This window comes from Phalaenopsis equestris, unplaced genomic scaffold (assembly GCF_001263595.1).
Source record: "Phalaenopsis equestris unplaced genomic scaffold, ASM126359v1 Scaffold213847, whole genome shotgun sequence".
NCBI classification, from domain to species: Eukaryota; Viridiplantae; Streptophyta; class Magnoliopsida; order Asparagales; family Orchidaceae; genus Phalaenopsis; species Phalaenopsis equestris.
Genome location: NW_018232668.1, coordinates 482,130 through 497,616, shown reverse-complemented (window position 1 = coordinate 497,616; position 15,487 = coordinate 482,130). Strand labels below are relative to the sequence as shown.

Here is a 15,487-nt window from a genome sequence, read left to right as displayed (position 1 = left end):
TTAGGTTAAAAATACTCAGAATAAATATATTTTAAACAATAAAAAAATGAGATCTTTGGTAAATTCTTCCCTTGAGAACTATTTACAGCATAACAGACTAAAACACAGACATCTTATCAAACTATTAATCGATGAATACTCACTCCCAAGAAGTACACTATTAACACGCATTATAACCTATTAACTAAATCTAACAATACATTAACTATACTTATTAACCGTATCAACATGCCAAAATGATTACTTATCGAGTTCTTACTTATACAACAAAACTTTTCTTTATTTGCAAAATACATTGAAAAAATCCACCATCTTAACAACAACATTAATCATATCAACAAATTATAAATTATTACAGTGAACAACAAAGCAGGAAGCATAGAACAATATAGATTTAAATAATTATAACATGAATAATTTCTGGACACCAACACTTGATGATTTTTATGGAAGTATGACAGATAGAATCACAGTTATGCCAAAGAGAATAATAGCTATTCCTGTGAAATTAAGCACAAGTGCTTCGCTGCCTCGTTGAAGCCTTAAGAACCAAAACCTTCTTATGATCCCTGTGGCTGAGCTGATTATGGCCAGCATGAATATTACTAGACCGAGGAAGAAATGCCATGGCCTCATATTTGCTCTCATCGGCATGGTCGCTCCAGGAAAAAGGAAGAAAGTGAAGCCGAGTAGGAACTGCCAAGAAGTACATTTAATAATTGTTTGTTTTCGATATATATTATACATACATATAAGTACATACATACATACATACATACATACATATATACATGCATATACTTCTATTTCTCTCTCTTCTGTATCTTATATGACGTGGTTTAGGTACTCGATTCATGTCTCAATATAAATTATAGATACTATTGAATGAATGAAAAAAATAATGCTATTTTTAGAAAATACTCAAAGTAATATTTAATATATAATAAATATATATTTTTTCAATTCAAATATAAATAAAATAAAATGAAAATAAGAAAAAAATAAATAAGAAGATCCCAAATTAACCTCTTAGCCATTGACTTAGTAAGTTCAAGGGCATTTTGCTATGAGAGATAATAAATTACTTAACTATTTTTCTTCAGGCAATTAAATGTTACTCTCGGATGAAAAAAACTTGATTTTCACTTGTGTTTTGATTGAATATTTTCAAATAAAACTACTTAGATAAGATATGGACTGATGGGAAGGTGAGGAAAGGAATAATGGAAATAATTTTAGTAGAGAGAAAACAAAATGGATTATTTAATTTGATTTTCATTTGCACTTATAATATAGAAAATAAAATTTATTATCATATTTTTATATTGGAAGTTAAAATAGAATAAAAGTTCATATTTAAGACTATCCGTTTTGATTGGAAGTTTGATTTTGAATTGCATTGTTTGACTTTAGTTGTCCCGGTCCATAAGCAAAGGAATTGCATGCTTTTAAATCATGTAAATTTAATTTCTAAAGTCAATCCTCTATAATACTTGATGTCTTACTGAAAAGTTAGCACATTGGTTGATGCTACTATTAGAGTGATATTACTTAGTCCCTTTAAGAGCTTTGAAAGATCAGTCTCTTCTTGACTTCTAGTGGCATGTGCACTTGATGCTGGCTCACCTTTAAACAATAACCTTCGTGATGAGCAAATCATAAGCTTAGAAGGTCAAGCCAAGTCTTAATGCGTGCTATACTTTGATGGTGCAGTCTTTTCAGAGAATAGAGGGCTCCTGATCTTCAGTTATCGGCAAGGTAGCTTTTGGGTTGATATTTATCACCCACAAAAAGGGAATGACGTGTTAGTCTTATGACCTTTTGGAGCCTTATATGAACATTAAAGCCAAGTACGAAGCTATGATTATAGGTTTAGAGCTGGCGATATTTATGGACATTAAGAAAATTAAGATCTATGGTGATTCACAGCTAGCTATCAAACTGGTAGCGAGATCTATAAGGTACTGAAACTCAAAACTCCTTCCGTATTATTGGCATACCATTAAGCATCTTGAGTGAATTTTGACAGCGACTTTGTATCGAATTTCCCAAAACAAAAAATGCTTTAGCAGGTTCTCTGAACTAACTTAAAAGGACATGTTATTGTCCTAAAAAGGACTCAAGTTCTATTGAAGTACAAAACCAACAGGCTTTGTCTCCCATCGGCATAGACTATATTAATTGTCCGAAAGTCAAGGTGTATTTATAGAAGATGATCAAGTCAATGATTGGAGATGACCATTAATTGATTATCACCAAGGTGACAAACTCTCAATTGATAGGTATCTTGTGCATATAATTAGGAAGTGAGCATTGTCTTTTTATCTGATTGATGGTATTTTGTATTGTCAGTCATTTGAACAAATGTGGTTATGTTGCCTTAGAATGTATAAAGCTTGAAAGGTGATAACTAAGATACATACTAGTCCATACCCAAAATGAAAGCAAATTTAAAGCATTGGAGGTACTATTGGCCATTGATGATGGATGATTAGATTTTTACAAAATCTCTTATTCATCAATGTTAAGCGTACAATATCTTTTTGTTTTAACTTCCTAATGTTCTACATCCTATAGTGGCCTCATGGCCTTTAAAGTCCGAGGGTACAAACACTTTTGGTCCTATTGACTAAGCTTCTTATAAGGGCCATCTGTTTATAATTGATACAACCTATTACTTCTCAAAATGGGTGAAAGTTATCCTATTATGTGAATTCAAAGCTTACAACACGCTCCTTATTTTTAAGGAAAATTCGTGTATAGATTTGTCATTCCTCATCGAGTCATATTTAATAATGGAACCATTGTAAGAGCACCAAAGAATTTTTTTATTTGATGACACAAAATCAATTGAAGATACTTTTCCATCTGTTACCCTTAGACTAAAAAATTGACCAAGGCCTTCAATAAGATACTTGTAAACATCTTGAAAAATATTCTGGATGAGAACAAATAGTAGTGGCACAAGAAGATATTCAAAGCCTTGTGGGCCTATCAAACTATATATAGTAGGAAGCTAATTCAATCCACTCTGTTTGCTTTAGTCCATAAAGCTTTAGGTTATGCTGGCTTAATAAGCAAACTTCCCTCATTTAGGATTTTTATTGGGAGTAAAATTACCACCAAGCAGAACATTTGATTGTGATTAGCAGTGCTTGAAGGTTTGTAAGCGATTATAAGCTAACTGATATGTATAATAGAATGCATACTTTCCTTTGTATTTTTGCACATTTTTATGGATGGAATTGCCCTTTAAAGTAAGATATATTTATGTTTTTCTTACAAATTTAATAGGTTTTAGAAGTGAAGATGAGTGGAAGAGACATTGAGCAAAGTGGTGGAGACTTGGAGCAAAGGAGCTCACAAGAGACTGGTGCCTAGGCGCTAGTCTTTTCCCTAACAACTCAAGAGACAAGCGCCTATGAGCCAGCTATTGGGTGTCAAGGTGCTACCTTACTGGCACCTAGGCTCTAGATCTATGGGCACCTAAGCTCCAGACCCATGGGCACCTAAGCACCCATATTGATCATGACCGACCGAGAGATTAGCGCCTAGGCACCTAGGTGCGTGCAACTGCATGAGATAACGCTCAGCAGTTTGTGTGGAAGATGTAAGGAGTTATTTGGATGGCTAGAGGGCTTAATGAGGAGATGTTTTAAAGCCTTTTGAAGAGGATGAATGGAGAGGAGGAATAAAGGGTTGTAAGTTGGCTGTAGGGTAGAGTTGTGTGAATAGTTTTTAGAGATTTGGAGTGGATTTGAGCTACCTTGTGAGGAGAGTATTCAAGAGAGCAGTAAGGGACCACTAGATCATTAGGGAAGCATTTACCGAGTGTTATAAAGGAAAAAAATTAAGCATTGTGTACTTTTATTATTGTATTTCCTTAAAAATAAATTTTTAATGGATTTTCTTATTTCTAATGATGCTTTGTGCACTTCATGCATTCTGATTTATTTTTTTTTTACTTTTCCTTGTGATGATTAAGTAGGATTTGTAGGACTGCAAACCATTTTTAAAATTATATTTAAGTTCTTAATGTGAAGAGTAATCTTTGATTCTTCATTTAATTTTCAAAATTGGCCAAGTGAATTTTTAAAATGTGTTGTGATCCATAATCGGAAGAGCTATGGTAGAACAGCTATGTCATCTATAGTGATCTATATGGTATGGTATAAGTACATTTTAGAGAGATGCAAATGTTAGACAAATAGTCTTTTGATTGGTTCCAGTTGGGATTTATGAAATTAAAACCAATTTAATCAAACTTTTTTATGCACTCGGAGAGCATAAAGAAGAGAGTTGCTCCTATTTGTCACTGACTTCATTCATAATTGACACTTAACATTTCCTACGCTCCACTTATATCATTACAAGAGAAGGTAATTCTATAACTTGATAATCACCGGTTCAATTATAATAAGTAAGATTTCTTTAGGACTTAACATTTAAAAACTGATTGCATTACCATAGTATTAGTTTTTGAGCTTTGCCCTAGTCTAAATTCCAAGCTAAGAACTAAACCTAGTAGACAAGAACTTCTCTTATGTCTAATTCCCTCATTCCTTGAGGGATTAACATTCCAGACTCAAAAATCTAATATTACTGATACGACACGTACACATGCATGAACCCTAGAGTGTGAGTGCACTTGTAAAAGTGTATCAAGTTTTTGACAATGTCGTTGGGGATTGACAGTGCAGTTAACTTTGGAGAATTTAGTTGAACAATTTAGACCTAGAGTTTGAAATCTGTAGTGTTAAATTTTATGTGTATTTGTACTTTTGTTTGAAAAATAAACATTCTATAAATATTTTTGTGTGATCAACTTGTGTGAAACCTATTAGTTGAGCCTTTAAGTAGTGATTGTGTAGTTCTGAACCTGCAGGAATTAAACCTTATGATTCAGAATTAGAGAGAACTATTAAGAGAATTAGAATACAAAAAAGTCTTCATGAACTTATAGAAGAAATAGTGAAAAATCAATAAATCAATTTATATACCCAAGAATCAATTAATAATCATCATAATATGCATAGACTATTAATGAATTACACTAATCCCACAACATATGAAATTTAATTAAATATTTAGACCTCAGCACTAGATGCTAATACATATTAACTTAAGCCTGCTATTATCAAAATAGTGCTAAACAACCAATTTGGGGGTACCCCTTCTGATAATCCTATCTTACACTTAGCAAGATTCTTAGAATTTAGTGCTACATTTCACAATAATGGTGTACCAAAAGATGCTATTAGGCATAGGCATTTTTCTTTGTCTTTAATGGACAAGGACAAAAATATGATTAAATTCATTAGCACCCGAATCAATTCAGACATGGGGTGACTTAGCCCAAAAATTCCTAGCTAAGTATTTCCCACCATCAAAAATAGCTAAACTTAGAAATGATATTATTTCATTTTTTTAGCACGACGGTGAGTTGATTTGTGAGGTTTGGGATTGTTTTAAGAAGATTATTAGGAAGTTCCCACATCATGCACTGCCCGATTGGCTGATTATTCTGACTTTTTACAATGGTTTAGTAGGATCTCTTGGATATAGTATTAATGCTGCCACCGATGGTTTGCTTATTTCAAAGCCACTTGAGAAAGTGTATTCTCAGATTGAGGAGATGACTACTAATAATTTTCAATAGCCTTCTGAGAGAGTAAACCCTAGTAAGGTAGCTAGTGTACATGACACAGATGTGCTTTCGCTTATAACTTCTTAAGTAACAATAATTTCTAGGAAGCTAAATTAATTTGGAATGAACCAACCTCAATGACCTCTCATAATTCATTTTGAAAGTTCTTTTGGACAATTGGTTTATACTAATACTGGTGGAGAAACAAATAATGAGAAATAATCAAGAAAATCCTTTAGGAAATTAGAACAACTAGGGAAGTATCAACTATAGACCTTATTATGCTCCAAGATGTAACTCTAACCTACAATTTAAGGAGAAGAAGCTGTCTTAGGAGGAAGTTGTATTGCAAATGGGGAATCAACAACAAAGTCAAGATGCATCAATTAGGAACATATAAATCCAGTTGGGATAAATTGCTAACTCATTCAGCAATCGACCCTAACCCCAAGGAGAAGAATAGTGAGCATGTGAAAGCTATCCAACTAAGGAGTGGAAGAGAATTAGAGGATGTATTTTGGAAAGATGATAAAATTGAAAAGGAGGTTGTAGAACCTGAAAGACCTTTGCAAAATATTTCCAAAAACTTATAAAAAATAGTCTAACCAATTAAGAAAATTTTGAAAAAACCACCACCACCATTTCTTCAAAGACTCTAGAAATAAAAGTTGTACCAGGAATTTTCAAGATGTTTTGAGATATTTAAAAATTTAACGATTAATATACCCTTTGCTGAGGCATTAGAACAATTGATCAGCTATGTAAAATTTATTAAAGATATTCTTAATAAAGAGATTCTTATATTGCATTGGATTTACGGTGAACTTAAGCTTTTCATTGTAATTTTTTGTGTTATTGTAAGAATAAACTAGCGTAGTTTATTTTGTTTTGCTTAATTCATAATTTAGTTGCGTCTTAGCAATATGTATCTTAAAACTTAGTGTGAGCTTTAAGCATCAAATGAGTCATTGTAGAATAATTAAGATCAAATAATTAAATCCTTAAGTACAAAAGTATATACTACTTGCACACTTAGAATCAAATAAGAAGTATATTTTTTGCCATCACTCAACTAATTAGTAGGTATATACATAATTAGCAAGAGTGATTTATTGTTTTAGTGAATAATAGAAACTAAGAGAAACTAATGTTCTTGATTGATAATATATTTTCGGTAAAATCTTCACCATAATAGTAAATAAAGGCAAACTATAAATCCAATGCCATTTCTCTCTTTTTTAAATTAAAAAGCATTTTATATCTTAGCCTTTACAAAACAATTTTGATTAGTTATCCCAAAAATTTGAGTTGTTGAACAAAAAGCATTATATAGCTTAGCCTTTTCAAATATTTATAAGTAGATCCTTTTGGAACAATCCTAGATTGTATTATATCATGTGTACATGCTTACACTATTTTTAGATAGTCAATAGAAATGATTATTTACTTGATATTAATGTTTGTTATTTACTTAGAAAAAGTAGAGACTATGTGTCAAAAGATAGTAATTTTGAATATTGATGTTAATAGTGTTACACATCAACATTGGGTTTGAAGCCGCTGGAAAGTGTTATGGTCCAAATAGATGTTTTTTTCTTGGTACTAACATTAAGGAGAAAGGGACTGCCTAATGGAAGCTTAGGCAAAGCTTTAAAGCTATAAAAAATCTCAAAAAAAAAAAATTTAAAGATATTAATAAATAGTATTGTGATTTTGTATAGTCATAATAGTTTTGTATGTAGCTATGAAAAATGCTCCTTATATTAATATCCCATAAATATATGCTCATTTTTATTTAAATTAAGAAAAATAAATGACGTTCAAAATAAAATTATTTATTATAATTCTGATAATTGATAAATCATAATTTTAGAATATTTTTCCCCCTAAAGGAACCAAGATATTTATATAAATATGAGACAAAAGTTTTTTGATAGAAATATAATATATTATAGTTGAGATATTGTACCTTAATGAGAGCATGTTAACTTTTATACCTTCTATGCCTTATACTCTCCAAGATTGTTTTCTTTGAATATTTAGTCTTCATCTATGGATAATATTTTTTTCTTAAGTGTTTAATGAGTCATCACATCTTAAAGGTTATACAACTTTAAGATTCTTATATGTTTTTGTGTATCACTTGAGCTCTACATCATTTGAGATTTTCGGATGTATATATACATTCTGGATTTTGTCTTTTAAAAGTTTTTGATGCAATGAAGCCATTTGAGATTTTAGTATCTTGAGATTTTTACAGTATATGTACCTTTTTAAGCTTAAAATCTTCTTTAATTTTTTTATGTGTTTGTACCTTATGAGACATTAACTTCATGAATGATGTCAAGTAATGATATCAGGAATTAGTTTTGTTTGTGTTAGTGACTGATGGTTTTAGTGGGCATCAAATTTTATGTTAGCATTTGATGAGGTTAACAGACATAGGTGGCCATATATTCATAGTCAATAAATGATGATTTAAAATTCAAAACATGTTATGGAAGTCAAGAAACCATGGCTATGTGATGGGGGTTAAAGATCAAGAAATAGAAGTCGAGCAACTAATGATAACTAAATGTAGTTAGATGATTATAGCATGACAAAGAAGATCACAATAAGAAGGGTTGAATGACTTATGTGACACATAGGCGACATCATTCTTAGGCGTTGGTTAGGCAAAAGTAGTTCAATTGTGATGGTCAGATGGTAGTATCGGTTGAGTCACTCATGGTGTTTCAACAATGGTGGCCAAGTTACATGAGATAAATGTGTAAAATGAATGGTGTCTACAAAGTTAACATCTTCTCTAAGTGGAAGGGTAATTTTAATTTCATTATGAAGAAACTCTACAAAGGTGTGCTCATATTATATACCTTTAAGTGTTCAATGTTTTTTTAAGTGAACCCTCTCACATTATGCCAATGTTGCTTGTGAGAAATTCCTAGTAGAGGTGAAAAATTTTATCATTTCTGAGACTCATTAATTAAGTGTGCATGATTTTTGAAGAATGGACTCAATGTGTCATTGCCAACATAGTTATAACGAATAGAGAGAAAATGAGTAGTGATCTAATATATGTAGTTTGAAGATTGTTCCATGGAATGGTGGTTATTGTAACAATAGGCTTTATTGTTATAATTACTATGCTCATATGCCATCAAATAAATGTTCGTGGAGCCTTGCAATGATATGATAGGTATAGAGATGATGGAATTTAAAAATGATCAACAAATCCAAGTCCTCATGATGTTATCATAAGAGGTATTGTAAGATAATAGCAATTTAGTGACCGTGGTTAGAAAATAATAACTTGAAAATAACAATTAGGCAACATCAACCTTAAAGAAATAATTATATTTTTATAAGAATAGTTGGGCTACAATAGTCGCTAATGGTTGTCAATGATTGTTGGTGTTGATCACCACTGGCTCTCTTTATATGAATGTAAATTTAAGTTCACTTATCCTCTTCTCTAAATAATATCTAGAATGGTGGTTTTTTTTAGTGTTTAGGAAGTGTCTTTTTGATAAATCAAGATATAATCTCAAAACTTTTAATCGGACAATTTGTTGACCGCTTTGATCATAGACTATTCTTCTAACATTTTTTATGTCTAGGCTATAGTTTATTTGTTCTCATTGAGCAGCTCTTCACTGCAAGCATGCCATTAAATTTGAAGATGATTTGATTTTTTAGTTAATGCTTTTTTTTAGTTTTCAATATATTTCAAATGATTGATTTAGGCTTATTTGAATATGAATTTATATTTTTTCCGACCATCATAAAAAGAAAAATATTCACTTTCTATCCATTTTTTTAGTAAGTGAATTTATTTAGCTTAACAAAAACTTGCATTGGCTGAAAGCTCGGAATGACACAGGGAAAGCATCAAATTAAAAAAATACTGAAATATATAATTAAAAAAGTAATTTTAAAATAATTAGACTAATTAAAGACTAAATGAAGAATTAAGTAAGATTATACCTGGATAGCATACAGGCACATTGTCCCGAATCCAACCCAGGAATGCAAACTATGTAGATCAGGTGAAGTCCCATCCTTCTTAATGACGGTGAAAATTGCATAGAGGCCGAGAACACCCAGCACCAGACCCAGCAGGTTCAGCAACATGTGAACCATCTTCCTCACCCTTCTTCTCCCAGGAACCGTCTTAAATGCCATGATGGCTAATTCCCCGCATAGAAATAAAACTAATTAAAATTTCTTTTATGAAATTATTAATAAATATTTCGAATAATAGATAACGGTAATTTAGAATAATAATAATTATTAAATTTAAGAGAGATATAATGCTGCCGCATTTCTCACCTTGGCCAATGCATATTACAGGCCCAAATAGCATCAAGACATGGTGCGCCTACGAAATTATGAGAATTGTTACACATGGGAATTAATGATGAATATGCTCAAGAAATAAATAATTAAGGAATAATAATCTCCAACTGCGAGTGATGTGGTGTTGTTATTTTGGAAAAAATATAATATTATCTAAGAATTTTGAACATAGAGCTACGTTCGGATTGCAATAGTTAGAGATATCTCCTTGTGTTACATGAATATTCCATCTGCGTTATTTGTAAAAAATGAAGTGTTATTCGAGTATTTTGCTGTGTTATTGGAATATTCCCCCGCGTTACTTGATTTGGAGTTGTGTTATTCGGCATATTCCCTGTGTTATTTCAATTTTCACTATGTTATTGGAATAACACAGTCCCAAATCAAGTAACACGGGGGAATATTTCAATAATATTTCAGTCCCAAATCAAGTAACGCGGGGGAATATTCCAATAATACGGAAAAATAATCGAATAACATCATATAATATTCAAATAAAACTTCATTTTTTTACAAATAACGCAGATAAAATATTTCTTTAACACAACGGGATAATCCTAACTATTGCAATCCAAACGTAGCTCTACGCTCGGAGTCCTGATAGGTTTCTGATTTCATAATTAAAGAAGAGTCTCCTATATAACTATATTATAATCTCATTTCTAGTAGCTCATCTTATTTGATTTATTTCTTTTGTATTTATATTAGAAACCTTAGTAAGCTGATTTTTATATTTACCATATAATCTTTTATAGTTTCTCACTAGGAAATAGCTATATTGTCTATACACCTATTTTCTCTCCACTATGTGGAACATTGTTTAGAAAATAGTAATATTTTATAATTTTAGTTATTCTACTCTTGATCAACCATCATTCAATCTACTTCATGAAAAATATTAAAATTTTATTTTCATGCTTGTTGATTATTATAAGTCAAAAGCTCTTCTTTTAATATGTAATCAGACTGCCATCCTTCCACGTCCCAATTTTAATATTCAAATCAACAAAATAATAGTTTAAGTCTCTTAAATTTGAATTCTTTTGAGTGTTTCTTTTTATTTCAATTCATTTTAATTATTTTATTAGACTTTCTTAATGCTATAAAAGTTGAAATAATTAGGGAAAAATTGTTTCATGATGAGGAATCTTTCTAACTCAAAATTTTCGGATCTTTTGTCAAATTCTCAACAGTCGAAAAACTTGTTCATTAATCATGATGTGCCAATCTTTTATATGATTAAAAAAACTTTATTTTTTGAAGAAATTTCTTAAACCTTCCAAAAATATTCTGGGGAACAAGTTTAAAATAACAGTAGCAGATTACAGATATAAATAGATCAGAATTATGAAAAGCATTGCAATTGGACGCTTAACTACTACGCAACACTTAACAAAATAGATCAGAATCATGAAAAGCAAAGCTTCGTAAATATATGATTACAAAATGACAGAATTCCATAGAGAGAGAGAGCGAGAGAGAGGAAAAGACTAACATTCAGTAGCCGCTCCAAGTTTTTGGATTTCAACGAAAGGCCACCTCTGAAGTGTAACACCCACACAAGCATAAGAGTTATCGCAGCCACGGCGAGCAGTTGCGCCGCCACAATTGCCGGAGTTGCTGATATTCGAAAACTCGCTCCATTCTTTCTTACCGCCATGATTAGTTGCAAGCTAGAAGGAGAGAGAGGGAGAGAGAGAGCGGCAGAAGTTTCCTCCCCTTTCAAGTCTCCTTTGTGCTAAAATGTAAATAGCTGCATATTATCACTCCAATTGTCATTTTGTTTGTCCTGGAAATGATGGCATGCGTTTTTCTCAATTGACCAAAGCTTCTCAAGGCAGATGGAGACAAGGAAAGAGGAAGAGTGTTTGTTGCAGACATGGAAGTGGCAACAGATCGCCAGTTTTCCAAAGCAAGAGGTATACAGCTATTTAATTGACGCTTTATTTATGATATTTCCAAAGATGACGAGGCTTAATATATAGGAAACAACTTACGATAAATATCTGTTCATGGTCGGCGCTTCTAACGGTTCTATTTGGCAGTTAGCATTTTCTTTTGTCCTGAATCTTAACTTAGGCCCCGTCCTATCTAATGCCCGCCCCTACATTTTATTTTTTTCGTTTGGTTGACACATTTTTGGGGGGCTTTTTAAAAATTTTTGCAAAATGCGTGTTCCTATTATACTACCCTACCCTCTCCCTCCCCCTTCTTGAGACCGAGCCTCTCCCTCCTCTTTCTCGCACTGAGCTTCTCCCTACCCGTTCACATCCTTCTGTCCGATCTGTGATCCCTGTCTCGAGTTTGCTAGAATCCTTTCCTTTTCTTTGGCATCCGATACTCTCTTCCAACTTCTCTCTGGCATTATGATTTTGGGATTGGTTGTTCTATTGTTGGTTTTCGATTGATAAGCCTGTTTTGTTGGTTTTCGATTCGATCTTTTCTTTACATTTTTGAGTTGGTATTGAATTTCTTTATTGATGTGATGCCCTATACTGTGGACTTTGGTGGTAGTTAATTGTTGGGGTGTTGGATTGCTATTTTTTTTGTTGGTGGATTGTGGGGGTGGTTGTGTTGGTCATGTTAATGGTATGGTGGTTATTTGATGTCATGGCTCTGGTTTGTGCAATGGTTTCTGTGCTTGTGGCGGTTGTTGTTGTTTGGGGTGTTGACTCGTGTTGGAATGTACTATTGTTTGGGTGTGTGGTTATGTGGTTTTGTGGTTGGGGTGTTGGCTGTGGTTGGGGGTGTGTGTTTCTGCAATTTGGTTGGTGGTTGTTGTTTGGGTTGTTAGTTGTGGTTGAGATGTGGTTACGTGTTTGCGGGTTGTGTGGTTGTGTTGTTGTGTGATTAGGGTGGTGACTATTGTTGTAGTGTGTGGATCTGTGATTGAGATGGTAGCTATTGTTTGTGTTGTTGACTGTGGTTGGGGTATGATTATGTGGTTGTGTGATGGCTTTGTGCTATGGGTTCTATAGTTGTGTTGTGGTTGTGGTTGGGGCGCTGGCTGTGGTTGGGGTGTGGCTATTATTTGGGTGTGTGTGATTATGTGGTTTTGTGGTTGGGGTGCTAGCTGTTGTTGGGGTGTGTGGTTTAATGATTGGGGTGGTGGCTGACCCGATCTGTAGTTATACAATTATTTAAATTCAGAAATATTGCCAAAAGCTTGACCTAATTTATCTTTAGCGGCTAGTATGTAAAATTAAATATTATATAAAGATGATAAAAATGATTTACACACTAGGGGTACTATACACGTATACGTATTATTTCAAGTAATATATGATTTTCTTTATGAACCCCAATATCGATCCAACAGGGAATAGCCAAAACTCTTATAAAATTGACTTTATAAAACCTACTTTTAACTGTAGAAAAACTTATATAGGAAATGATCATAAGTTATTCAGGAATATCTAATCCTAAAGAATTAAAGAAATACTAGTATGCTAAGCAAATTCAAAATGTAAATGCAAGATAATTTAAAAGGGTTTTAGAATGCAAAGTTATCTCTATTCTAAACTAATAATGTAAAAAGAGTTTAAATTTGTATAGAACATCCTTCCCCTTGCAATGAGTTTATAATTAGTATAGAAAAATAATTTTAAAATATAACTAAGGTATTGTGCCAAATAGGAGTAATTTTACTCTTTACTCTATGTTAAGTGCATAAAGAATGTTGGCTAATCCAAAGTTTGGTCCTTAAACTTGTGGTTAGACTGGAAATATATTAGCTTTCACTCTAGAGTTCCCACTTCCCCTCCCCTGTTCCCACTTCTCTAGAGTTCCCACTTCCCCTCCCCTGAGGGCTAACATCTCGCTTTAGTTTTCAAACATCTGGACCAAATTGGGGATTTTAATCTGTCACCTTGCAATCTCCAATTATATGCTTATCAAAACTTATTTCTCTATTTATTTGCACTTAACCTCAAGGATTACTTTCCCTTCTATGAGGGTAAATGTGAATCTTACTATGTTTAAACATAGCCCATTTTGAGTCACTACGTTTTACAATAAATTTTAACAAATTAATTAGCCAGCTTGACAAGTAAATTACGCATATAGTTTGAATAATCCAATTAATGAAATTTTAAAAGCACTTATACTAAAATACATTCCTACACATAATTATTCCTCATTGCAGGGAGAAAGAAAAAGGAAAGCACTTAGATCTCATGGGGAAGAAGCAAAAACACTTGAATTTATAGATAAATAAACGTTTACAATAGAAGACAAAGTAAAATAAACAAACTACACAACTTATCTTAAACTTTTTCCCAAGCAATCTTTCAAGTTCCTTTGAATGAATCACTCTCCTTACAATTCACTCCAAACTTATTTAGAATCTACAGTGAAGAAGATATCTCTCACTTCTCCTCTTCTCCTCCAAGTCATAAGCAAGCCTTCAAGACTTTCTCCTTTCTATGAAGAATCCACTTCTCTATAAAAGACTCCCTTTTCCTCCTCCCAATAGTCTCTCTTTTGAATCTCTAGAAGTATCTTTAAATAGAGCTCTCAAAACCCCCAAGAGTCTCTTCAAACACCTCTTCAAAATTCATCCAAATTCAATAGATTTTCGAGATAACTGTCTCTGGTGCCTATGCGACAGACTCTATTGTCCGACGCCTAGACACCAGATCAACATTGCCCTTTTGGCTTCATTTGACTCCAATTCGTTCTATTTTCACTCCATGTGCTCCATTTTTTTCCACTTAGTGTACCTATAACCAAAACATCAAAAATACCTTTAAAGTGCAACCTCATTAAAAATAGGCATTAAATATACAAATAAAAGTAACATATTTTAGGCATGTCAAAATCCCCTAATCTTAACTATTATTTGTCCTTAAGTAACTTATTTCTTCTGAAAAATATGTTAACATGTTTTAAAATGTGGTTGTGGGTTTCATTAAAGAACTCCATAGTTTTGTCCTGTAAATGTGGCAGTCAAGCCTTTAGGAAAATTTTAATAATTCATGTTAAAGATAAGGCATAAGAATCTTTTACAATCTCCCCTAGCAATTCTAACTCTTCTATTCATTTTAAAATTAATTATAGTTTGAAAATCATAGGAGTCAGAAAAATAATAGATAGAATTTGAGAGAACTCTACTAGTAAAGGTAAACTAATATTGTAGAAAATAAAAGCTAAAAAAAATGTAATTAAGTCTCTTTCTTTAAAATGATTCAATTGAAGCCAATTTTTAATTAAGCATCCCCTCAAGCTTCTCCTCACTTTCATATATACTTTTCTTTTCTTTCTTTCTTTTTTTTTCTTTTTCTTTTCTTTTTATTTTTAGGATCATTTTCAATCCTTTTTTTTCTTTTTCTCAGTGAGGATTATTATATCTGTATCAGCCTTTAATGATTTTGAACATTATTATCCTACTCTTAAAGTCAAAAACTCTTCACATTTCTTTACTTTGATAATTTGCATTAGTTTTCAAAAATAATTTTTCATAGAGTCTCAATTTTTTAAAGTATA

The 15,487-nt window shown here is 32.2% G+C and overlaps 1 protein-coding gene across 1 annotated transcript; it reads right to left on the bottom strand.

The window, feature by feature from the left end:
* Nucleotides 1-444: 444 nt before the first annotated feature.
* On the bottom strand, nt 445-11,663 carry LOC110037007 (probable ascorbate-specific transmembrane electron transporter 1). The gene is made up of 4 exons (XM_020741569.1): nt 11,499-11,663; nt 9,977-10,025; nt 9,632-9,858; nt 445-696 (listed from the first exon to the last, which is right to left on the bottom strand). The coding sequence occupies exons 1-4, from the start codon at nt 11,661-11,663 to the stop codon at nt 445-447; spliced, it is 693 nt and encodes a 230-aa protein (XP_020597228.1).
* Between the last annotated feature and the right edge of the window lie 3,824 nt (nt 11,664-15,487).

What these genes read in the sequence shown, in the direction of transcription:
- LOC110037007 (XM_020741569.1), bottom strand. Translation starts at nt 11,663, where the DNA reads ATGGCGGTAAGAAAGAATGGAGCGAGTTTTCGAATATCAGCAACTCCG. An exon ending in ACTTGGAGCGGCTACTGAAT is followed by an intron (nt 10,026 to 11,498) that starts GTTAGTCTTTTC and finishes ATAATTTCGTAG; the next exon opens with GCGCACCATGTCTTGATGCT. An exon ending in TGTGCCTGTATGCTATCCAG is followed by an intron (nt 697 to 9,631) that starts GTATAATCTTAC and finishes ACTTCTTGGCAG; the next exon opens with TTCCTACTCGGCTTCACTTT.